Consider the following 24,559-nt stretch of genomic DNA (forward strand, 5'->3'; position numbering starts at 1 on the left):
GGACCATGGGCTATAGCCCATATCGTACGGCATACTATAGCACGCCGTTTTTCATCATTTTCGAGGATTTGAAAAAAATTAAAAAATGAAAAAAACGATGGGTTATAGCCCATTGTTTTTTTGAATTTTTGAAAAAAAAATTATCCTCGTTTTTCATCATTTTGGACCATGGGCTATAGCCCATATCGTACGGCATACTATAGCACGCCGTTTTTCAACATTTTTGAGGATTTGAAAAAAATGAAAAAATGAAAAAAAACGATGGGTTATAGCCCATTGTTTTTTTGAAAATTTGATTTTTTTTTATCCTCGTTTTTCATCATTTTGGACCATGGGCTATAGCCCATATCGTACGGCATACTATAGCACGCCGTTTTTCATAATTTTTGAGGATTTGGAAAAAAATAAAAAAATAAAAAAAAGATGGGTTATAGCCCATTGTTTTTTTGAAATTTTGATTTTTTTTTTATCCTCGTTTTTCATCATTTTGGACCATGGGCTATAGCCCATATCGTACGGCATACTATAGCACGCTGTTTTTCATCATTTTTGAGTATTTGAAAAAAATGAAAAAATGAAAAAAACTATGGGTTATAGCCCATTGTTTTTTTGAAATTTTGAAAAAAGAATTATCCTCGTTTTTCATCATTTTGGACCATGGGCTATAGCCCATATCGTACGGCATACTATAGCACGCCGTTTTTCATCATTTTTGAGGATTTGAAAAAAATGAAAAAATGAAAAAAAACGATGGGTTATAGCCCATTGTTTTTTTTGTTTAAAAAAAAAAAAATTATCCTCGTTTTTCATCATTTTGGACCATGGGCTATAGCCCATATCGTACGGCATACTATAGCACGCCGTTTTTCATCATTTTTGAGGATTTGAAAAAAATGAAAAAATGAAAAAAACGATGGGTTATAGCCCATTGTTTTTTTGAAAATTTGATTTTTTTTATCCTCGTTTTTCATCATTTTGGACCATGGGCTATAGCCCATATCGTACGGCATACTATAGCACGCCGTTTTTCATCATTTTTGAGGATTTGGAAAAAAAGAAAAAAAGAAAAAAAAGATGGGTTATAGCCCATTGTTTTTTTGAAATTTTGATTTTTTTTTTATCCTCGTTTTTCATCATTTTGGACCATGGGCTATAGCCCATATCGTACGGCATACTATAGCACGCCGTTTTTCATCATTTTTGAGTATTTGAAAAAAATGAAAAAATGAAAAAAACTATGGGTTATAGCCCATTGTTTTTTTGAAATTTTGAAAAAAGAATTATCCTCGTTTTTCATAATTTTGGACCATGGGCTATAGCCCATATCGTACGGCATACTATAGCACGCCGTTTTTCATCATTTTTGAGGATTTGAAAAAAATGAAAAAATGAAAAAAACGATGGGTTATAGCCCATTGTTTTTTTTGTTTAAAAAAAAAAAAGATTATCCTCGTTTTTCATCATTTTGGACCATGGGCTATAGCCCATATCGTACGGCATACTATAGCACGCCGTTTTTCATCATTTTTGAGGATTTGAAAAAAATGAAAAAATGAAAAAAACGATGGGTTATAGCCCATTGTTTTTTTGAAAATTTGATTTTTTTTTATCCTCGTTTTTCATCATTTTGGACCATGGGCTATAGCCCATATCGTACGGCATACTATAGCACGCCGTTTTTCATCATTTTTGAGGATTTGAAAAAAATGAAAAAATGAAAAAACGATGGGTTATAGCCCATTGTTTTTTTTAAATTTAGATTTTTTTTTTATCCTCGTTTTTCATCATTTTGGACCATGGGCTATAGCCCATATCGTACGGCATACTATAGCACGCCGTTTTTCATCATTTTTGAGGATTTGAAAAAAATGAAAAAATGAATAAAACTATGGGTTATAGCCCAGTGTTTTTTTTGTTTAAAAAAAAAAAAAAATATCCTCGTTTTTCATCATTTTGGACCATGGGCTATAGCCCATATCGTACGGCATACTATAGCACGCCGTTTTTCATCATTTTTGAGGATTTGAAAAAAATTTAAAAATGAAAAAAACGATGGGTTATAGCCCATTGTTTTTTTTGAAATTTTGAAAAAAAAATTATCCTAGTTTTTCATCATTTTGGACCATGGGCTATAGCCCATATCGTACGGCATACTATAGCACGCCGTTTTTCATCATTTTTGAGGATTTGAAAAAAATGAAAAAATGAAAAAAACGATGGGTTATATATAGCCCATTGTTTTTTTTTAAATTTGATTTTTTTTTTATCCTCGTTTTTCATCATTTTGGACCATGGGCTATAGCCCATATCGTACGGCATACTATAGCACGCCGTTTTTCATCATTTTTGAGGATTTGAAAAAAATGAAAAAATGAAAAAAACGATGGGTTATAGCCCATTGTTTTTTTGAATTTTTGAATTTTTTTTTATCCTCGTTTTTCATCATTTTGGACCATGGGCTATAGCCCATATCGTACGGCATACTATAGCACGCCGTTTTTCAACATTTTTGAGGATTTGAAAAAAATGAAAAAATGAAAAAAACGATGGGTTATAGCCCATTGTTTTTTTGAAAATTTGATTTTTTTTTATCCTCGTTTTTCATCATTTTGGACCATGGGCTATAGCCCATATCGTACGGCATACTATAGCACGCCGTTTTTCATAATTTTTGAGGATTTGGAAAAAAAGAAAAAAAGAAAAAAAAGATGGGTTATAGCCCATTGTTTTTTTGAAAATTTGATTTTTTTTTATCCTCGTTTTTCATCATTTTGGACCATGGGCTATAGCCCATATCGTACGGCATACTATAGCACGCCGTTTTTCATCATTTTTGAGGATTTGAAAAAAATGAAAAAATGAAAAAAACGATGGGTTATAGCCCATTGTTTTTTTTGTTTAAAAAAAAAAAAATTATCCTCGTTTTTCATCATTTTGGACCATGGGCTATAGCCCATATCGTACGGCATACTATAGCAAGCCGTTTTTCATCATTTTTGAGGATTTGAAAAAAATGAAAAAATGAAAAAAACGATGGGTTATAGCCCATTGTTTTTTTGAAATTTTGATTTTTTTTTATCCTCGTTTTTCATCATTTTGGACCATGGGCTATAGCCCATATCGTACGGCATACTATAGCACGCCGTTTTTCATCATTTTTGAGGATTTGGAAAAAAAGAAAAAAAGAAAAAAAAGATGGGTTATAGCCCATTGTTTTTTTGAAATTTTGATTTTTTTTTTATCCTCGTTTTTCATCATTTTGGACCATGGGCTATAGCCCATATCGTACGGCATACTATAGCACGCCGTTTTTCATCATTTTTGAGTATTTGAAAAAAATTAAAAAATGAAAAAAACTATGGGTTATAGCCCATTGTTTTTTTGAAATTTTGAAAAAAGAATTATCCTCGTTTTTCATCATTTTGGACCATGGGCTATAGCCCATATCGTACGGCATACTATAGCACGCCGTTTTTCATCATTTTTGAGGATTTGAAAAAAATGAAAAAATGAAAAAAACGATGGGTTATAGCCCATTGTTTTTTTGAAAATTAGAATTTTTTTTATCGTCGTTTTTCATCATTTTGGACCATGGGCTATAGCCCATATCGTACGGCATACTATAGCACGCCGTTTTTCATCATTTTTGAGGATTTGAAAAAAATGAAAAAATGAAAAAAACGATGGGTTATAGCCCATTGTTTTTTTTGTTTAAAAAAGAAAAAAATTATCCTCGTTTTTCATCATTTTGGACCATGGGCTATAGCCCATATCGTACGGCATACTATAGCAAGCCGTTTTTCATCATTTTTGAGGATTTGAAAAAAATGAAAAAATGAAAAAAAACGATGGGTTATAGCCCATTGTTTTTTTGAATTTTTGAATTTTTTTTTATCCTCGTTTTTCATCATTTTGGACCATGGGCTATAGCCCATATCGTACGGCATACTATAGCACGCCGTTTTTCATCATTTTTGAGTATTTGAAAAAAATGAAAAAATGAAAAAAACTATGGGTTATAGCCCATTGTTTTTTTGAAATTTTGAAAAAAGAATTATCCTCGTTTTTCATCATTTTGGACCATGGGCTATAGCCCATATCGTACGGCATACTATAGCACGCCGTTTTTCATCATTTTTGAGGATTTGAAAAAAATGAAAAAATGTAAAAACGATGGGTTATAGCCCATTGTTTTTTTTAAATTTAGATTTTTTTTTTATCCTCGTTTTTCATCATTTTGGACCATGGGCTATAGCCCATATCGTACGGCATACTATAGCACGCCGTTTTTCATCATTTTTGAGGATTTGAAAAAAATGAAAAAATGAATAAAACTATGGGTTATAGCCCATTGTTTTTTTTGTTTAAAAAAAAAAAAAAAAAACCTCGTTTTTCATCATTTTGGACCATGGGCTATAGCCCATATCGTACGGCATACTATAGCACGCCGTTTTTCATCATTTTTGAGGATTTGAAAAAAATTAAAAAATGAAAAAAACGATGGGTTATAGCCCATTGTTTTTTTGAAATTTTGAAAAAAAAATTATCCTCGTTTTTCATCATTTTGGACCATGGGCTATAGCCCATATCGTACGGCATACTATAGCACGCCGTTTTTCATCATTTTTGAGGATTTGAAAAAAATGAAAAAATGAAAAAAACGATGGGTTATATATAGCCCATTGTTTTTTTTTAAATTTGATTTTTTTTTTATCCTCGTTTTTCATCATTTTGGACCATGGGCTATAGCCCATATCGTACGGCATACTATAGCACGCCGTTTTTCATCATTTTTGAGGATTTGAAAAAAATGAAAAAATGAAAAAAAACGATGGGTTATAGCCCATTGTTTTTTTGAATTTTTGAATTTTTTTTTATCCTCGTTTTTCATCATTTTGGACCATGGGCTATAGCCCATATCGTACGGCATACTATAGCACGCCGTTTTTCAACATTTTTGAGGATTTGAAAAAAATGAAAAAATGAAAAAAACGATGGGTTATAGCCCATTGTTTTTTTGAAAATTTGATTTTTTTTTATCCTCGTTTTTCATCATTTTGGACCATGGGCTATAGCCCATATCGTACGGCATACTATAGCACGCCGTTTTTCATCATTTTTGAGGATTTGAAAAAAATGAAAAAAACGATGGGTTATAGCCCATTGTTTTTTTTGTTTAAAAAAAAAAAAATTATCCTCGTTTTTCATCATTTTGGACCATGGGCTATAGCCCATATCGTACGGCATACTATAGCAAGCCGTTTTTCATCATTTTTGAGGATTTGAAAAAAATGAAAAAATGAAAAAAACGATGGGTTATAGCCCATTGTTTTTTTGAATTTTAGAATTTTTTTTTATCCTCGTTTTTCATCATTTTGGACCATGGGCTATAGCCCATATCGTACGGCATACTATAGCACGCCGTTTTTCATCATTTTTGAGGATTTGGAAAAAAAGAAAAAAAGAAAAAAAAGATGGGTTATAGCCCATTGTTTTTTTGAAATTTTGATTTTTTTTTTATCCTCGTTTTTCATCATTTTGGACCATGGGCTATAGCCCATATCGTACGGCATACTATAGCACGCCGTTTTTCATCATTTTTGAGTATTTGAAAAAAATGAAAAAATGAAAAAAACTATGGGTTATAGCCCATTGTTTTTTTGAAATTTTGAAAAAAGAATTATCCTCGTTTTTCATCATTTTGGACCATGGGCTATAGCCCATATCGTACGGCATACTATAGCACGCCGTTTTTCATCATTTTTGAGGATTTGAAAAAAATGAAAAAATGTAAAAACGATGGGTTATAGCCCATTGTTTTTTTTAAATTTAGATTTTTTTTTTATCCTCGTTTTTCATCATTTTGGACCATGGGCTATAGCCCATATCGTACGGCATACTATAGCACGCCGTTTTTCATCATTTTTGAGGATTTGAAAAAAATGAAAAAATGAATAAAACTATGGGTTATAGCCCATTGTTTTTTTTGTTTAAAAAAAAAAAAAAAAAACCTCGTTTTTCATCATTTTGGACCATGGGCTATAGCCCATATCGTACGGCATACTATAGCACGCCGTTTTTCATCATTTTTGAGGATTTGAAAAAAATTAAAAAATGAAAAAAACGATGGGTTATAGCCCATTGTTTTTTTGAAATTTTGAAAAAAAAATTATCCTCGTTTTTCATCATTTTGGACCATGGGCTATAGCCCATATCGTACGGCATACTATAGCACGCCGTTTTTCATCATTTTTGAGGATTTGAAAAAAATGAAAAAATGAAAAAAACGATGGGTTATATATAGCCCATTGTTTTTTTTTAAATTTGATTTTTTTTTTATCCTCGTTTTTCATCATTTTGGACCATGGGCTATAGCCCATATCGTACGGCATACTATAGCACGCCGTTTTTCATCATTTTTGAGGATTTGAAAAAAATGAAAAAATGAAAAAAAACGATGGGTTATAGCCCATTGTTTTTTTGAATTTTTGAATTTTTTTTTATCCTCGTTTTTCATCATTTTGGACCATGGGCTATAGCCCATATCGTACGGCATACTATAGCACGCCGTTTTTCAACATTTTTGAGGATTTGAAAAAAATGAAAAAATGAAAAAAACGATGGGTTATAGCCCATTGTTTTTTTGAAAATTTGATTTTTTTTTATCCTCGTTTTTCATCATTTTGGACCATGGGCTATAGCCCATATCGTACGGCATACTATAGCACGCCGTTTTTCATCATTTTTGAGGATTTGAAAAAAATGAAAAAAACGATGGGTTATAGCCCATTGTTTTTTTTGTTTAAAAAAAAAAAAATTATCCTCGTTTTTCATCATTTTGGACCATGGGCTATAGCCCATATCGTACGGCATACTATAGCAAGCCGTTTTTCATCATTTTTGAGGATTTGAAAAAAATGAAAAAATGAAAAAAACGATGGGTTATAGCCCATTGTTTTTTTGAATTTTAGAATTTTTTTTTATCCTCGTTTTTCATCATTTTGGACCATGGGCTATAGCCCATATCGTACGGCATACTATAGCACGCCGTTTTTCATCATTTTTGAGGATTTGGAAAAAAAGAAAAAAAGAAAAAAAAGATGGGTTATAGCCCATTGTTTTTTTGAAATTTTGATTTTTTTTTTATCCTCGTTTTTCATCATTTTGGACCATGGGCTATAGCCCATATCGTACGGCATACTATAGCACGCCGTTTTTCATCATTTTTGAGTATTTGAAAAAAATGAAAAAATGAAAAAAACTATGGGTTATAGCCCATTGTTTTTTTGAAATTTTGAAAAAAGAATTATCCTCGTTTTTCATCATTTTGGACCATGGGCTATAGCCCATATCGTACGGCATACTATAGCACGCCGTTTTTCATCATTTTTGAGGATTTGAAAAAAATGAAAAAATGAAAAAAACGATGGGTTATAGCCCATTGTTTTTTTGAAAATTAGATTTTTTTTTATCGTCGTTTTTCATCATTTTGGACCATGGGCTATAGCCCATATCGTACGGCATACTATAGCACGCCGTTTTTCATCATTTTTGAGGATTTGAAAAAAATGAAAAAATGAAAAAAACGATGGGTTATAGCCCATTGTTTTTTTTGTTTAAAAAAGAAAAAAATTATCCTCGTTTTTCATCATTTTGGACCATGGGCTATAGCCCATATCGTACGGCATACTATAGCAAGCCGTTTTTCATCATTTTTGAGGATTTGAAAAAAATGAAAAAATGAAAAAAAACGATGGGTTATAGCCCATTGTTTTTTTGAATTTTTGAATTTTTTTTTATCCTCGTTTTTCATCATTTTGGACCATGGGCTATAGCCCATATCGTACGGCATACTATAGCACGCCGTTTTTCATCATTTTTGAGGATTTGGAAAAAATGAAAAAAAAGATGGGTTATAGCCCATTGTTTTTTTGAAATTTTGATTTTTTTTTTATCCTCGTTTTTCATCATTTTGGACCATGGGCTATAGCCCATATCGTACGGCATACTATAGCACGCCGTTTTTCATCATTTTTGAGTATTTGAAAAAAATGAAAAAATGAAAAAAACTATGGGTTATAGCCCATTGTTTTTTTGAAATTTTGAAAAAAGAATTATCCTCGTTTTTCATCATTTTGGACCATGGGCTATAGCCCATATCGTACGGCATACTATAGCACGCCGTTTTTCATCATTTTTGAGGATTTGAAAAAAATGAAAAAATGAAAAAACGATGGGTTATAGCCCATTGTTTTTTTGAAATTTAGATTTTTTTTTTATCCTCGTTTTTCATCATTTTGGACCATGGTCTATAGCCCATATCGTACGGCATACTATAGCACGCCGTTTTTCATCATTTTTGAGTATTTGAAAAAAATGAAAAAATGAAAAAAACTATGGGTTATAGCCCATTGTTTTTTTGAAATTTTGAAAAAAGAATTATCCTCGTTTTTCATCATTTTGGACCATGGGCTATAGCCCATATCGTACGGCATACTATAGCACGCCGTTTTTCATCATTTTTGAGGATTTGAAAAAAAACAAAAAAACATGGGCTATAGCCCATCGTTTTTTTATTTAAAAAAAAAAGAATTATCCTCGTTTTTCATCATTTTTGACCATCCCACTGAGAAATAGCCGGCTATTAGACGTGCGTCTAAAAATGGGATAAAAAACGTCTAAAAATAGACGTCTAAAACACGTCTATTTTTAGACGTGTTTTAGACGTCTATTTTTAGACGTTTTTTATCCCATTTTTAGACGCTCGTCTAATAGCCCATATTGTACGGCAGGGTACCCCAATAGGCGGCCCGCGGGCCATTTGCGGCCCACAGAGCGCCCCCTTGTGGCCCATGAAAGAATTAAAAAAAAAAAAAAAAAATGTTTATTTTTTATTTTTTTTAAGGGTCCTAGATATAAATGGCATTAAATCGGGGTCAGTAGCCTATGCATGTCAAACTGGGCATCCTTTTCAAATGGGGTCTTGCCCTGAAAATGAATTTTCAGGGCAAGACCTCGACCTCGCTCGTGCAGACTCGGCCCCCAGCCTGGTACGCTAGTCAAAATATGGCCCTTGAGGAAAATTAATTGGGGAACCCTGTTGTACGGCATAATATAGCACGCCGTTTTTCATCATTTTTGAGGATTGAAAAAAAAAGGAAAAAAAAGAAAAACATGGGTTATAGCCCATCGTTTTTTGAATATTGTTTTAACCTGGTTTTTCATCATTTTTGAACATGGGCTATAGCCCATACCGTACGGCATACTATAGCACGCCGTTTTTGAGGATTTGTAAAAAATGAAAAAAAAAGAACATGGGTTATAGCCCATCGTTTTTTTTATTTTTGAAAAAAAGAAAAATCCTCGTTTTTCATCATTTTTGAACATTGTCTATAACCCATACCGTACGGCACACTATAGCACGCCGTTTTTCATCATTTTTGAGGATTTAAAAAAAACCCCCAAAAAAACATGGGTTATAGCCCATCGTTTTTTGAATTTTTGAATTTCTTTTTTATCCTCGTTTTTCATCATTTTTGAACATGGGCTATAGCCCATACCGTATGGCATACTATAGCACGCCGTTTTTCATAATTTTTGAGGATTTGAAAAAAATGAAAAGAAAAAAACAAACATGGGTTATAGCCCATCGTTTTTTTTATTTTTGAGAAAAACATTATCCTCGTTTTTCATCATTTTCGAACATGGGCTATAGCCCATACCGTACGGCATACTATAGCACGCCGTTTTTCATCATTTTTGAGGATTTGAAAAAAATGAAAAAGAAAAAAAAACATGGGTTATAGCCCATCGTTTTTTGAAATTTTGGAAAAAACAAATAACCTCGTTTTTCATCATTTTTGAACATGGGCTATAGCCCATACCGTACGGCATACTATAGCACGCCGTTTTTCATCATTTTTGAGGATTTGAAAAAAACAAACAAACATGGGTTATAGCCCATGGTTTTTTGAAATTTTGGAGAAAAAAGATTAACCTCGTTTTTCATCATTTTGGACCATGGGCTATAGCCCATACCGTAAGGCATATACTATAGCACGCCGTTTTTCATCATTTTTGAGGATTTGAACTAAATGTCTTTAGTAAAGAAGTCAAATGTAAATAAACATTTATATTAAAATAGCCTAAAACGTGACAAATGTATTTGTCTGTCGTTAGTGACTTTAGGTTTGGTTCTTTGTCAGGTCTGGCTCTTTAGTCCACTGGTAACGCATGCGCCTTGTTATATGAGGTCCGGGGTTCGCCTCCCAGCCGAGTTACACTTTGAAGTAACCGCAATGTGTTTCTTTCTACATTGGTTTTTCTATCACTGAGTGGAATCAAACCAAGGAGGATCTCTCAAAATGTATGGTGTTTTTCCAAAATATTTGGCAAAACACATTTCTGTAGATTAGGCCCTAATCTACAGAAATGTGTTTTGCCAAAATCGGCTTCATGGTGGTGCTATAACCGGCAGATGTGGAAAAATGCAGGTCAAATGTTTTTCCTTGGCCTCTAGTGCGCCTACAAAGATGTACACAGATCGGTGCAGTTTACAGTAAGAACATGAATTGGCCTGTTATAGCGCCACCATGAGGCTGATTTGACTTTTTTTGAAGTGCCATTTCTTCCTCTGTCTAGTGGGAATGTGTGTGTATATGAAACATTTCAAAGATTCCTTTTCAGGCAAACATGTCCCCTGTAAGATGAACCTAAATAGGTTTGAATGGGGTTTCTAGGAGTAAGTATGTAGGACTAGTAGCATGCCAAAGTTTGTGCTATTGCCATTGAGAATGCATTGGGCGTTTAAGTTAAATAACTCAGAAACTACAAAACCTTTCAAAGTAAAAGGTTCCAGCATGTGTGTCCACAGTAAGCTGAATTATAAAAAGTGTGAATGTGAAAGTGATTTTTTGACGTGCCAAAATCTGCCATTGAATACATTTCTCAAATTAGAAAGCACTATATTTCTAAAACTATGAAACTTTTTTCTGACAATATAGGTTTTCAATGGTATGGCAACATTCAACCCCTGAATTCAACCAATGTATTTACCATGATCCATATTTGGATGACCCTAATGATCATAAAAAACCTTTAACGATTACTATTGCAATTTATTTTGGGTCAAATCTTAGATTGACTGCCCTAATAGGGCTGGACCACACGTGAACAAATTACATCATCAACTTGCAACAGGCAAGTTGAGTATACCCCCTTGAGTAAAATATAAACTATTTATAAAATAAAAATAAATAAAAATAAAAATAAATTTTAATTTTAGAAATAGAAATAGAATACAGAATACAACTCTGTACGCCCAAGGTTGAAAGCATATTTTCCCGCCCTTGCAGAGATTTAAAAAAGGAACAAAAGAGACATTGTGTAAATAAATGTTATCAGTTTTATTGTGAAAATATGTTTGGTACACTAAGTATAATTATTTTGTAACAATGAATGCAGTAACTAAGAGATGCCAGTGCATGTATATAATTACACAACTAAAAAAGCACAAAGAAAACGGTTAGTTGTTGCTTCCTAACAACATTGGCTTACATGGTAGAAATATTACAAAACTCTTCACAGGCGTCCCTTGGACAAGTGTCCACATTTTGCAGTTGTTGCAACTGAATATGGCAAGAGACTTAATAAATAATATAAAGGTATAAAACATAGTATCTTTAACTAATTCCCCAGTTTTACTGCTACAGGGAAAGCAAAGGATGTCAGTCATAAAAAAGAAGGATTCTTCTGGACATAATATCAAGGAAAGAGTGTCCCAAATAAGCATTATAGTACTTTATTTGATCACAATATCAAAATAATCGAAATGCCCGCACAATTGAAAATGGACCCCTATAGGCCTTGCACTGCCTGTGAAGCACTGGTGGAGAACTGAGAGGTTTCAACAGGCCAGAGTTAGTAAGCAATGTGGTTATATAGCTCCACCTAGCTCTGTAATTGGCAACTGTAGGTGTAATGTTTCCTACTGTACATTAAATGTGTGTCCTATATTTCCATGTTAGTGGATTGAAATTCGATATCTAGTATTTTAGATAAGACACATACATGATTGGGGGTGCTACAGCCAAGTAGTGCCAAAATGTGTGTAATATAACAAAGACAATGAAATTATGTTGGAATAATCTCTTGTTCTTGGAAGTCCCAGTAACAGTGCATAAGAAACATTCTGGTTCTCTCTTTCTCTCTCTCTCAACAACTTCAGTTATTAAATTCCTGTATCAGGCTCTTGAAATAACAGTTATATACGTATACAAAAATGGAGGTACTGGCAGGATTGATATATTTCACCTAAGAAGTACTGTAGCTACATTCAAATGGCCTTGATGTGCCAAACAGCATGTTGCTCACTTGTGGTTCATCTAAAAGAGGTTGATGTAAATGACCAGCAAATAGACCCCTTCTGACCTTGCCGAATAGCAGGTGACCCACTATGGTTCAGCAGGCAACAGTAGCTGTATTACATTCACTGGCGCCCTGTCAGAGACAGGACAAATCAGGCACTGGAAAGCATCTGTCACATGGGAAGGAAGAATGTAGCCATGTCTAATTCACGAACAAACAAAAGAAATAGCCTGTGTGTACACTAACAAAGGTTTCTTTAAACTGAATACAAACTACAACTTAATTGAAACATTTAGGCAAGTAAAATACAAAATAACTGAAAACAGCTACTGTCACTATTCCTAAAGAGGAGAAAGTTACTCTTTCTAAGTCGTATAATCAGTGCACTGTTGAAGTTGTGTCCACAGACAAAAGCAACTGTGCGATAGGTAAAACACCACTTCCCTGTGAATCCTCTGCAACCTTTTAGGGTTTGCTGAGCACTGAACACATCTCTCAAATGAACAGTGTAATAAATTAACATGGTCCAATTCTACTCAGAAAAAAAACGAAAAACCTGTGGTCAGAGCACAGTTTATGGTACAGAGATGTCTTCGAACTCTGGACTAGTCTTCCCTTGGTTCCGGTTCTGTCGTATCCACAGAAAGATGAGGCTGTGAAAGTTAGTTGATGATACATTGAGTTACTTAAAAACTTCACAAAATTCATTTGCAATCAAATTCTGCATAAACAAATATTATGAATGCATTCACATTTAAGAATTGAGAAGTGAAAATATACCTACTGAAATGTTCATGCTTGATAAAGTGGCCCTGCTGTTTCTTCAATGGGCTCTGTCGTGTATGAAGGAAATGTTGCTTTATTTTCACATATCATTCAGCCCTGTTATAATTGGTATCATATGTTTCTATTGTGAGTCATCATAGCTCTTGACAAAAATGCATCTTCACCATTAAACTCTTGAGTTCACAAATAGCTAAATTGTATAGGCATAATTAATGTAAGACATAATTGTTTTCTGCTTTCAGCACAGAAATATAATTAAAGCTGAAATGGATATGTATGGGTCCATTTATACACTTTCAAAGTAAGTGCTCAGTATTTTGCAATGTAAAGAGTCAAGAGCCAAGAGTCTTACCTCGCAGTGGTCGTTTCTGTGACTTGCGCCGATGCACCATAACGCCAATGATCATTGCAGCACCCACCAGCACAACAGCCAGAACTGAGAAACTGGTGATAGCTGCCAGCCTCCACACGTCAGAAGTCTCCTCAACAAATATAGGCCTACCTATAAAGGGATGACATTTAAAGAGAAGAAGACATTTAAAGACACTGAAACATAAATGCATACATTTGGGCCACAGTGTTTTAGATCGGTAGTAGCATTTTCTATGTGTATTTCAGCCACAAGGACTCTTAAAAAGCTACCACAAGCCAAAAGGTCAATTTGAACTAAATTACTTACATGTGTTACATGATGGGGTCTTTGGGTATTGCTTGCATGACGCACAGGGCACACAAACATCCAAATCTGAATTCCAGAACTCTGAACTGCTGCATTGGCCTGTACACAGAAACACGATGGAAATCATTTATTAGTTTTGTCATTTTAAGTGTCATGAGTCATTCCTCTCAACACATCATTTAATAGCCAAACCCACAGGCATTTATTGTATATGACTTCTCTCCACAAAGCAATCTTTTTAATGTATGAAGTATTCGCCATTACTTAAGCTTGTGAAAGATTAGGATGTTAGAATGACGTTCAGTGTGAGCCAGGCATCCCATGAGCCTCATGCAAATGTTTTGAAAAACCATCACATTTCCTTCCTCCATCATGTGACCTGCCAGCAAATTTTGGACTGATTGAGAAACGGTATGACATCAAGCTATAAGATCTGAGAAACCTTGTGGGTTTTCCGACTCTCATGAACATTTATGGGGAATTCCTTTGGGGCTGGAAATGTGCTGATGCACATAAATGCAAATGGGAATCACTGGCTAATTTTGGTCGTACATGCACAAGGCACCATGACATAGCTTGTGTGTGTGCAGCAGGATGTGTGTTTTCAAAAAGTTCTTCCCCTGAATTGTTTTGAGTGCCGGGTATGTTTGTATATGCGTGACTTTAGGAGAATAAACAAATGTGGTATTCGGTGTCTGAGAAAGATGGCCTCAGCAGTAGTGAAACGTTCCCTTCTCTTTCATACAGAGAAAATGGCTACTTCTCTAGGCACAATGGAAACCTCCATATCTCTTTATGGCAGCCAGACAGTAGAACAATTAAAGCTGTGCACTTCCTAGGTGATAAGGGAGCCTGAAGATAGAACAGTAAAAGCCAACTGCAAGTTTAGTGTACAACACAATGCAATATTCTTGTTTTACTTCTCTTATTAAGCATGATATGTAATGCAGAAATCAATTTGAAAATAAGAGAGCACTTCTCAAAAAAAATAAAAAATGACAAGAGCAACACATGAATGTCAATATGATAAACTTTAATCATAAATTAAGGGTTTACAGACAGATTTAAAATTGTGCAAATATAATTTGTAGTGCATGTATTGGCCTATACTTTCATTTCACAAAGAAACCAAAACTAAATTACTTGAAAACAGGTTTGACGTAATCTACAGTACAAGTGACAAAATGAGTATAGGCTCTACAAGGAACCTCCCTCTTTGAAAGAAACAATATCACTACTACTGAGGACCTTCACAGCTGTTTTTGAGTGGTGCAGCCAATCCAATGAACAGCAAAGTGTGTCCTGACTCCCTATGTTTAGGGTCTGTCTGTCTGTCTGTCTGTCTGTCTGTCTAGGTTGCCAAAGTGGCGCTGTTGAGCTTCACACTGTGCACAGGTTCCTGATAGGAAGCTGATTCTTTTTCTGAGTTCTTTTGAGTAAGGAACAGCAATGTGTGTCCCTATAGTAATAACATCTACAAGCTCACAACGCAATAGCCCGACAACCAAGAGTCCGACAGCCAATACTCCGACAACCAATAGTCAGACAACCAACAGTCCCACTATTCCAATAGTCAGACAAGTCCGACACCCCAACAGCACCACTCAGTTCAGATGGGTCTGATTTGTTTTGAGCGGTGGCACACATGTGACTTTGTCCCTATGTATGTCTGTCTGTCTGTTTGGGATACCAACAGGTGGGAAAGTGGCACTGTTGAGCTTCACACTGTGCACAGATGCATGATGGGAAACCAAGTTTTTAGTGTAAGACCAATATCTTTTAGTGACTATAACAATAAAACTATAGTTCCACAACTCATGTCTGGTTTTCTTTTCTTTCAGTTCAAAGGGGTTTAATGCAAGTGTGAAATAAACGCATGCACACACGCACGCACGCACGCACAAACACACACACACACACACACACACACACACACACACACACACACACACACACACACACACACACACACACACACACACACACACTAGCATTTTTCTTTTATGTTGAAGTAGATCGCATCAATGTATTTAAAGGTATCTGTTTGTAAATTTGTTCTGAACAGAGATCAGCATGGTGCAGATATAGTTCAGGAATACAGTCTGTATGGTGGTTGTACATATTCCAGTGGATTTCCTTTTCTCAGCTCACAAATCTTGCTGCTGTGTTTGCACAATGCTGTACTTGAACACCCTGCATACATGGTTTTTGTTTTGTTTTTTGTCTTCACATTGTTTTTGGGTGTAATCTGTGGGAATGTCTCTGATGTCTTCTTGGTACAGTTGGCAGGTAGTTAGAAAGTGCAGCACAGTTTCTCTCTTGCTCTCTGTCTCCCTCTCCCTGTTAACTGAGTGTTTGTCCATGCATTGCTGCTGTTTCTCAGTGCATTTGGGTCAGGGGCCATGTGCACGTGTGTGGCGCCATTTGTCATGATGTATCTGTGTGTATGGGGGGCATACACATGTGTGCGAGTCATAGTTAACTGCAGTCGCTATGTCTGTATGTCTGTGTGTGTGTGTGTGTGTGTGTGTGTGTGTGTGTGTGTGTGTGTGTGTGTGTGTGTGCGTGCATGCGTGCGTGCGTGTGTGCTGTGTTGGGCGATGTGTGTGTCTGAGGAATTGTAAACTGCTGTCGGAAAGAAAAGGAGCAGTGCTTGTGAATGTGAACGAAAGGTATAGTCAATGACATCACCACCCATATACGCGGTGTATAGCTCATAGAAACACTTCCATATGAACGGCCCTCAGAGGCCAGTCTCTCGCCATATGAAGGAGTACAATTTACAATTTACAATTTACAATTTAGGCATTTAGCAGACGCTCTTAATCCAGAGCGACTTACATTTAAGCAAGAACAAAGCATGGGAATACATCACATAAAAAGCATTTATCATGAAACATGCGTAAGCTAAGAAAGTAACAGTGGAATATTTATATAGTGAAACTATACATACACTATAAACTATACATCTTTACTACTATGCTATATATGTGTACTATGGCGTGCTATGACTACATACAATACAATTACAGTGCTGTCTACATAACATGCTATAAGTCTGTATCAAATGCTATATAATCCAACAGAAATGCTATCTAAGGGTTTAGGGTAAGTGCTAAGGGCCATGATGGAGTCTGAAAAGGTGGGTTTTCAGGCTACGGCGGAAGATTGGGAGTGATGCTGCAGTTCTGACTGCAATGGGAAGTGCATTCCACAGTTTTGGAGCCAGAAGGGAGAAGAGTTTGGGACGTGTGGAGCGTTGTCCCGGCGTTTTTAGTGAGGGTACTTCCAGCTTCCCTGCGTTGGCTGATCTGAGTGCGCGGGAGGGTTTGTAGGGTTCAATCATACTTGTAAGATATGGGGGAGCCATACCTTTGGTTGCTTTGAATGCCAGCATCAGAGTTTTGTATTCTGTGCGGGCAGCGACCGGGAGCCAGTGGAGGGAGCGGAGCAGGGGGGAGACATGTGAGAATTTTGGCTGGTTGAAGACCAAGCGAGCTGCTGCATTTTGGATCAGCTGGAGAGGCTTAAGTGCACATGCTGGTAGGCCAGTAAGGAGGGAGTTACAGTAGTCGAGTTTTGATAAGACTGTTGTCTGGATTAGGAGCTGGGCTGATTCCTGGGTGAGGAACGGTCTAATTCGTCGTATGTTATAGAGTGTGAACCTACAGGATCGAGTGACAGCTGTGATGTGAGGTTTGAACGAGAGCTGACTGTCCAGGACAACACCAAGATTCCTGGCTGTTGGGACAGACGTTACCAGGGCGTTGTCTACGGAAATAGTTAGCTCCCGCATAGGGCAGGACTTAGCTGGGAAGAAGAGAAGCTCAGTCTTGTCTGGGTTCAGCTTGAGATGGTTGGAGGACATCCACTGTGAGATGTCAGCCAGGCATGCAGTGATGCGCTCTTCCACCTGAGGGGTAGAGGGGGGGAAGGATAGGAACAGTTGTGTGTCATCGGCGTAGCAGTGATAGGATATATTGTGGGCAGAGATGATAGTGCCAAGGGATTTAGTGTACAGTGAGAAAAGGAGGGGACCAAGTACAGATCCCTGTGGGACCCCAGTTTGGAGGGTTCGGGGGGATGATAACAGACCTTTCCAGGAAACCTGGTAGGTCCGGTCGGTGAGGTAGGAGGAGAACCACTTTAGTGCCGTTCCACCGATGCCTAGCTCCGCTAGGGTGTCTAGGAGCAGCTGGTGGTTCACTGTGTCAAATGCTGCTGATAGGTCTAGGAGAATCAGTACTGCAGAGTGGGAAGCAGCTTGGGCAGCATGTAGTGCTTCTGTGACTGCCAGCAGGGCAGTTTCTGTGGAGTGGGCCTTCTTGAATCCGGACTGGTTGGGATCCAGCAGGTTGTTCTGTGAGAGATGGAGAGAGAGCTGTTTGGAGACGACACGTTCAATGGTTTTAGAAATAAATGAAAGGAGTGATACCGGTCTGTAGTTCTTGACATCTGAAGGGTCAAGGGTTGGTTTTTTGAGGAGTGGTGTTACTCTGGCTGACTTGAGGGCAGATGGGACGCAGCCTGAGGTTACTGAGGTACTCTGGAGGGACAGTGGGTGGAGGTAATAATACATGCATGGCACCGATTGGTCCTGCGGTTTGTGAGATTACCTCATGCACTCACAAACACACTCACAAACGAACAGGGGTGAAAACGTAATCTCTGCCCCCGGCCTTTGTGGCTTGCCACTGCCAGAGATAACAATGCTGTTTGTCTGTATACTCTTTCTGTCTGCAGACCTGTCCATCAGCATGTTGAGCTGAGCTGAATTTTGACTGCACTAAAGGGTCAACTACAATGACCTACAGTAGCCTACTGTGTAAATGTTAGGTCAGAACTCCAGTTCCCATAAGCCTGTTCACCAAAACCTGTCCACTCCAACACACCTGCTTTCAATTAAATAGACTGATTGAACCATTCTACCCCTCTTTTGACACAGTGTACACTACAGTATATCAGACTCAGGGCCTGGGACCACAGTGCACGTGACCCCTGCACTGTGACCCCCTGACACAAATACACTGAGAAAAATAATAATGGGTTGAATGAAGCCAGTGGCATCAATTTGGTATTGCAAGCTATGGCAGCTGTCATACCTCGGCTCCAGGGGAGGGACAAATTGAGGACAATATGCCAAAAAATAGGCAAATAACCGCACAATCGCACATAACCGTAAAAATGGAGGAAAATAGGCCAAAAGAGTCAAATAAACGCACGTAACCACTAAACATTTGGCGTGTGCGCGCAGGGGAACGGGCACGACGCATGCACACGTGTGATCTTGACATACCTTAACTTTAGCCGAAATGATGCCACTTGTTGAAGCCCCATCTCCACGCTTGATATTTAACAGTCTAAACTCTAAAGAAGTCATCCCCCTTCCATCAACCAATCTTCCTCTCAGTTGAACACATCTCCAACTGCACAACCAACACCACTGGGTTCAAACAGACGACTTAAACAACACAGCCTTAAAGTGCATGTTACTTTAACCAGTAGACAACCGGTGGACCTTTCTGGTCTCTAAGACCTGGCTCTAGATTTCCTCTTGGTAGGACTAGAACAGGGTTTGATTTGAGTGCATACTGCATAACCTTGGACAATGGACATATGAAGCAATCCACTGAACTACATGATGTTAAATCAGTGTTTCTTTGAGCTTGTTCTATACGGCAGTCTTTAACTGGCATTGACAAGTGTTTTTTTGTTTAAGATTTATTTTTGCCATACTTTTTAAGTAAGTTATAGAGAGATAGGAAGCCAAAGGAAAAGACATGCAAGGGGTCAGATCCAAAGCCATGTTTTCACTCTCACATGGAGCATGGAAAGAGTTTTGGACATATGAGTTTTCCACCCAACAGCGACAATATGATGTGTGCTCTAACTGGCTGAGCCACTAGGCACATTGACCAGCCTGAGAATGCAATACTAAACTGTGTGCAAAAGAAGTGCTATTACTGTCATCAAGAAACACTCATATTCAATGACATAAATAAAACTGTCACTATTCTATGTCTGGGAGGGAAAAAAATCTAAAATATACTGTGAGAGCAATAGGCTCTGTGTAACTAGTTATGGTCTGTGCATAAGTATTTATGGTCTAGTTTATGGGTTTTTCCACAAAGTGGCATACCCATTTCCAGTTCCATTTCAATTTTCCCATAGGATTTGATTGGCTCTGCAGCAGATTTGAACAGAAAACACGACACCTTAAGATGTGCTTCCCGTTCAAATCTGCTGCCGAGCCACTCAGATGAAGCTATGCGAAAGTCGACCAACATGTTTGCCATTTTTGGGAAATCTGAGACTACAGTTTATGCACAAAGCTGATTGAAGGGTACCTGCACACTGTCTGCAAGTTATCTAAAAGCTGCAGTTTGTAACTTTCATGTCCTACCCTGGGTTCAAACCCTGGTCCCCTGTACAAGGTAGTCCCTGTAGTGCTGGAATCCAAAGGAAAGTACGCACATCTCTAAAAAAAAAACTTTCAGGTGCTGAACAAAAAGATACGTACAGGAGAAGGAGAAATAGTCCGGACACTGTTGTGTAGCTCCCACAGGAAATGTATTTAAGGATGACAACGTTTTCGACCCCTTATGGGTCTTCGTCAGGTATCGTATCAGGCATTCGTCTATCTGACGAAGACCCATAAGGGGTCGAAACGTTGTCATCCTTAAATAAAGTCCCTGTAGTGCACCTGCTTACTACAGAGACACATTGAATTTTCAACTATAATGACATGCTCAAAATAGGGACATCGGTGTTAAAGTGACAGACAAATCACAGCAAAATACATATTATTGCCTCAAAAATAAACGCTTCCAGTGATGCAAATAGCCTGCATCCTTTGACTCACTAAATTGAGAAAGGACGCAATCATGTCACCCTCCAGGTGTCCTGGGATGCAATGCTGTACTCTAACGTTGTTGAAGTAGGACTCAAAATGCCCTTGGGACCCATCTAAAAGACCACCCCTGGGTCCCGGGACCCATTACACTGAAAACATACATCGCTGGCTTCTAAAAGCCAATACACTTCTAGGTCCAATTAGATGGGAATTGCATTCAGTAAAAACAAGTTCATTATTCCAGTGGTCCTCTGACCCAACGCTAGAAATCAGAGAGCTGAGACTCTAATCTGATGTCACATCAATGCACAGCTCAACTGACTGAGTGGGAGACTATCTTCATGGCTTACTGTGTGTGTCTGAACTTTTGCAAACAAATGAGGCTCACGTAATTTGAGTGTTATCAGCTCTGAATAAGAAAATGTACCCTGATACCAGAAAATCTTCCTGGATACATTCACAGTAACCTTTTGCATCTTGTTCTCTATGGAACTGCAGATCAGACAACAACCGATGCGGGGGTGGGGCAAATCTTTTCTCTTTACAGCTATCAGATTTGTGACTGTGGCCTGGCTATTACAGACTTAACAGTCTGACTGACAGACAGACAGACAGACTTCACACAAGTACAAGTGGTATGTATTTCCCTTCGTTTTTTTAACCTACATCACAATATAATAATGCAGTTGGAATATACGCATTATTACTATTGGCATTGTATTGTGCAGTTCTGCACTTGCAGACTACATTATGCTCAGAAAGAGCTTTATAAGTTTATTGCAATATTCCAGAGGCCACACTAAGGTGACAGATTCATATTTAGTCAGCCATCCATGAAAAATTGCAACAATGTATCATGTCAAATGAAGGCATTTAAAGTTGAGAACAAATTTGCTTTGATTAGGTTTTAACAGCCAAGTTTTGCACATGCCTCAAAATACACCTAGAGGTGGGCTGAAATGTTATGGGTTGCACTGAAATGTCATTGTTCTTTTCTGCATTTCCCGTCATGTATGTGACCTGGCTACACCCTCAGGGTGCAAGTGACCTCCCAGTTGAAATAAGGAAAGGGCCATTTGACTGCATGGTTGCTTAAGGGGGACCCTTAAGGGTCAATTTTGGTCCATACAGCACATAACCATCACTCAGACCTGAGAATAACTTCATCAAAGCAAAATTATGCCAAAAGACTAATCACTTGTGTTATCTAATATAATGTATTTTTTTTTTTTCTGTTTGTCTTTGATGTGTATAAACTAAGACATTACTGATGCATGCATTCAACCCGTTTTCCAAACCATTGGATCTGTGGCATGCTAAAAAAAACAGGACGAGTATTTAAGGGACAAACATCCATGGCCGCCTAAGGCACATGAGAATAAAAGGGCTCAGACCAGGAGAATGATCAACTGTGCTCTTTCCATAAGTTCATGAATGTCATTGTTTGCCCTGGGCCCTGGGGGATTAGTGGCAGCCGATATCCAGATGTAGAGATACTAGATGATACAATTACTATTAACTCTGTCCAGATGTGGTCTATTGTAAAGTAATTCCAGTTACTTTCAAGTCATGAATAGTAATTCTAGTCAATTTGATTTGACGTTCAACAGAAATGCAGTTATGGCAATACTGTATTAATTCTAATAATTTAATTCCAATTGTTCGAGGATGTTGTAATAGCAGTGTAATTATGTATAGTGCAGCCTACTGTTGTCTGGATTCTTACAGCATGTGTTCTACTCCAACAATGCAATTGCGAGGCAGGGAGAGCAAGTCACACATTGTCATTGTGTGTGTGAAAATGTTAAACTTTTATTTATTTATCTTTCCATTTTCTACATAACAAAGGACACTACCAGTGCGCCATTCCATGTGGCTTGTCCTTTTCACCCAGGGGCATGGATGGGGTGAAATAAGGCGATTGGAATGCGGAACCGGTGAGAAGTGCAGCTGGTAGAGGAAGCGGCTCTGTAAGCAGACCATTATCTGCCTCCATTTGAGTGACCAATATATTCCATGTTGAATGAAACAAGGTTTCCCATGCAAATTAACTTAGGGGGAAAACTCCCAAGATTAGCAACACACATCAGAGGGATAGAACTTTCGTCCGATAACTTATTTCTACAGCAGATATTTCTATCAAACTTTAAAAAACTAACAAAACAAGCGATAAGTTAAGTTATTTACTTTCTACTTACTTTTCTGTGCGTTTACGCCATAGAAATTCGCCACAGCAGCAAAAAGTCCACAGAGCGCACGTAAAACGTTTGAAGCCATAGTACTAGTGACTGGATGTGCTGCTTTCTCTCTATAGCTATAGGCTACACCGCTACACAATTCCCGAAAAGTTCATCTGATTAAGGATCCGTGCTGGTTTTCACCATGGAAAAGCGAGCATCAGAATGAGTCACCCAGAGGAGTCTGCGCCTTGTTTTAATAGCGCACACACCCACGCTAACAGTTCAACTCCTATGAGTCATTTCCTATGTACTGCAGGCTACTCTCGGATTCTCAGTGCGCACGAAGGAGCTCGTCCCGGACTTACAGGAAACTTTTCTAGTGATACAATTTTGTTTCGTTTGTTGTAGAAAAAGTGAAAGTTTACAGCAGACCCGTCTTTTAACACGCTAGAATAGAGAATAACATTCAAAGCCCCACCCTCCAGCTTTTTCACATTTTTACTTGGATGGCAAAACCTATGTAGTCTGGAATTAATAGTGTTCTCATTGTTATTACCACGCCTGTCGACGTCATTCACTGACTGCTGCCAAAAAACACAAGTATCTGGCATAGGTCTCTGCTCTGGGTCCCACAGAGTCATAGACAGAGTAGAGGAACAAAATCAGAATATTAACTCTAAAGAGGGAATTTAGCAAAACGCTATTTGCTCTTCACGTAAACGTATCGGGTAGGCCTAAATTATAGATCTACTCCAAACAAAATAACGGCTCCATTATCTCGTTTCGCTGGTTGCTGTCCACAGCTGTTTCCTTTACACAATTTGATAATCCCGTTTGAGGAAAAAAGAAAATCACATTTGAATATTTAATGTCCTTGACGCAGAGTCAAGTTACAAATGTCTGGGGCTGGGGTGTAGTCTGTTCCACAAAAATGCAATAACAAAACAAACCCAATGAACGCTCACCATAAGTGCAATCATGTTGGCTCCTTTTCAAAATTACACTGAGCCAGACAACACGGCACAACAGATTAGACTTGCTGTGCGTGACATAAAATTATCACTAAGCACAAAGGGAAACCGTTTCTAATTTATTTATCACAGGTTATGTGATCATATGACTCAAGAAACACAGCCCACTCATTATCAAGCAGACATACATTATTCTCACATTGCATTGAAATCTAGTCGAAGTGCTAACTCTTAATTTAACCCTAATGCATGATAAAAAATAAAATAAAGTTTCTGAAGCCTGGAACCTTTTATGTAATGTTAGTGTGAACTGCCTTTCCCACAAGAACTAACGTCAAACAGACGCTAAACAAAAACCTATTAAACAACTAGCATCATCTGAACAGAGGGGGGGAAAAAAAAAACAGGGTTCGTCAGTTCAATTAAAGCAGAACCATGTTGTGAAGCAGATGTTTTTATACTTGAATGTCACGGATAACCTTTGGTAAAGTGGTCTAGGAGGACTTAGGGCAGCACAGCCCCACTAAGGACAGCCATATGAGCTGAATTTCCACTGCAGTGACTTCATCAGTAATGAGCCACTATAAGCTGCAGATGTTGTGTCAAACTCTCCAGTGGGCGCCATGGTAACGGAATGAACACACAGCGAGGATTCTTGCCCAAGGTGATCCAAACACTTCCGTATGTGCTGAATTAGTGCCAGACAAAGCCGGACGACTCTTGG

The 24,559-nt window shown here is 37.5% G+C and overlaps 1 protein-coding gene across 2 annotated transcripts; it reads right to left on the reverse strand.

The window, feature by feature from the left end:
* Positions 1-11,392: 11,392 nt before the first annotated feature.
* Positions 11,393-23,350, reverse strand: LOC310874460 (tumor necrosis factor receptor superfamily member 12A). 2 transcript variants are annotated; one of them, XM_083787269.1, is made up of 5 exons: positions 22,883-23,350; positions 13,832-13,930; positions 13,505-13,654; positions 13,147-13,199; positions 11,393-13,019 (listed from the first exon to the last, which is right to left on the reverse strand). In XM_083787269.1, the coding sequence occupies exons 1-4, from the start codon at positions 22,959-22,961 to the stop codon at positions 13,159-13,161; spliced, it is 369 nt and encodes a 122-aa protein (XP_083643395.1). In that variant the 5' UTR covers positions 22,962-23,350; the 3' UTR covers positions 11,393-13,019; positions 13,147-13,158. The 2 variants fall into 2 exon arrangements, with proteins under 2 accessions (XP_083643395.1, XP_083643394.1); XM_083787268.1 differs by having other exon boundaries at positions 13,151-13,199; positions 22,883-23,344.
* Between the last annotated feature and the right edge of the window lie 1,209 nt (positions 23,351-24,559).

Source organism: Protomyctophum parallelum, assembly GCF_964188405.1.
Source record: "Protomyctophum parallelum genome assembly, chromosome: 17".
Lineage (NCBI taxonomy): Eukaryota > Metazoa > Chordata > Actinopteri > Myctophiformes > Myctophidae > Protomyctophum > Protomyctophum parallelum.

Bases quoted from the DNA above. Each gene is read 5' to 3' on its own strand.
- LOC310874460 (XM_083787269.1), bottom strand. From the start codon at position 22,961: ATGGCTTCAAACGTTTTACGTGCGCTCTGTGGACTTTTTGCTGCTGTG. The intron at 13,655-13,831 runs GTAAGTAATTTA...ATCCCTTTATAG, and splicing joins GACCCCATCATGTAACACAT to GTAGGCCTATATTTGTTGAG. The intron at 13,200-13,504 runs GTAAGACTCTTG...CATACACGACAG, and splicing joins ACAGAAACGACCACTGCGAG to AGCCCATTGAAGAAACAGCA.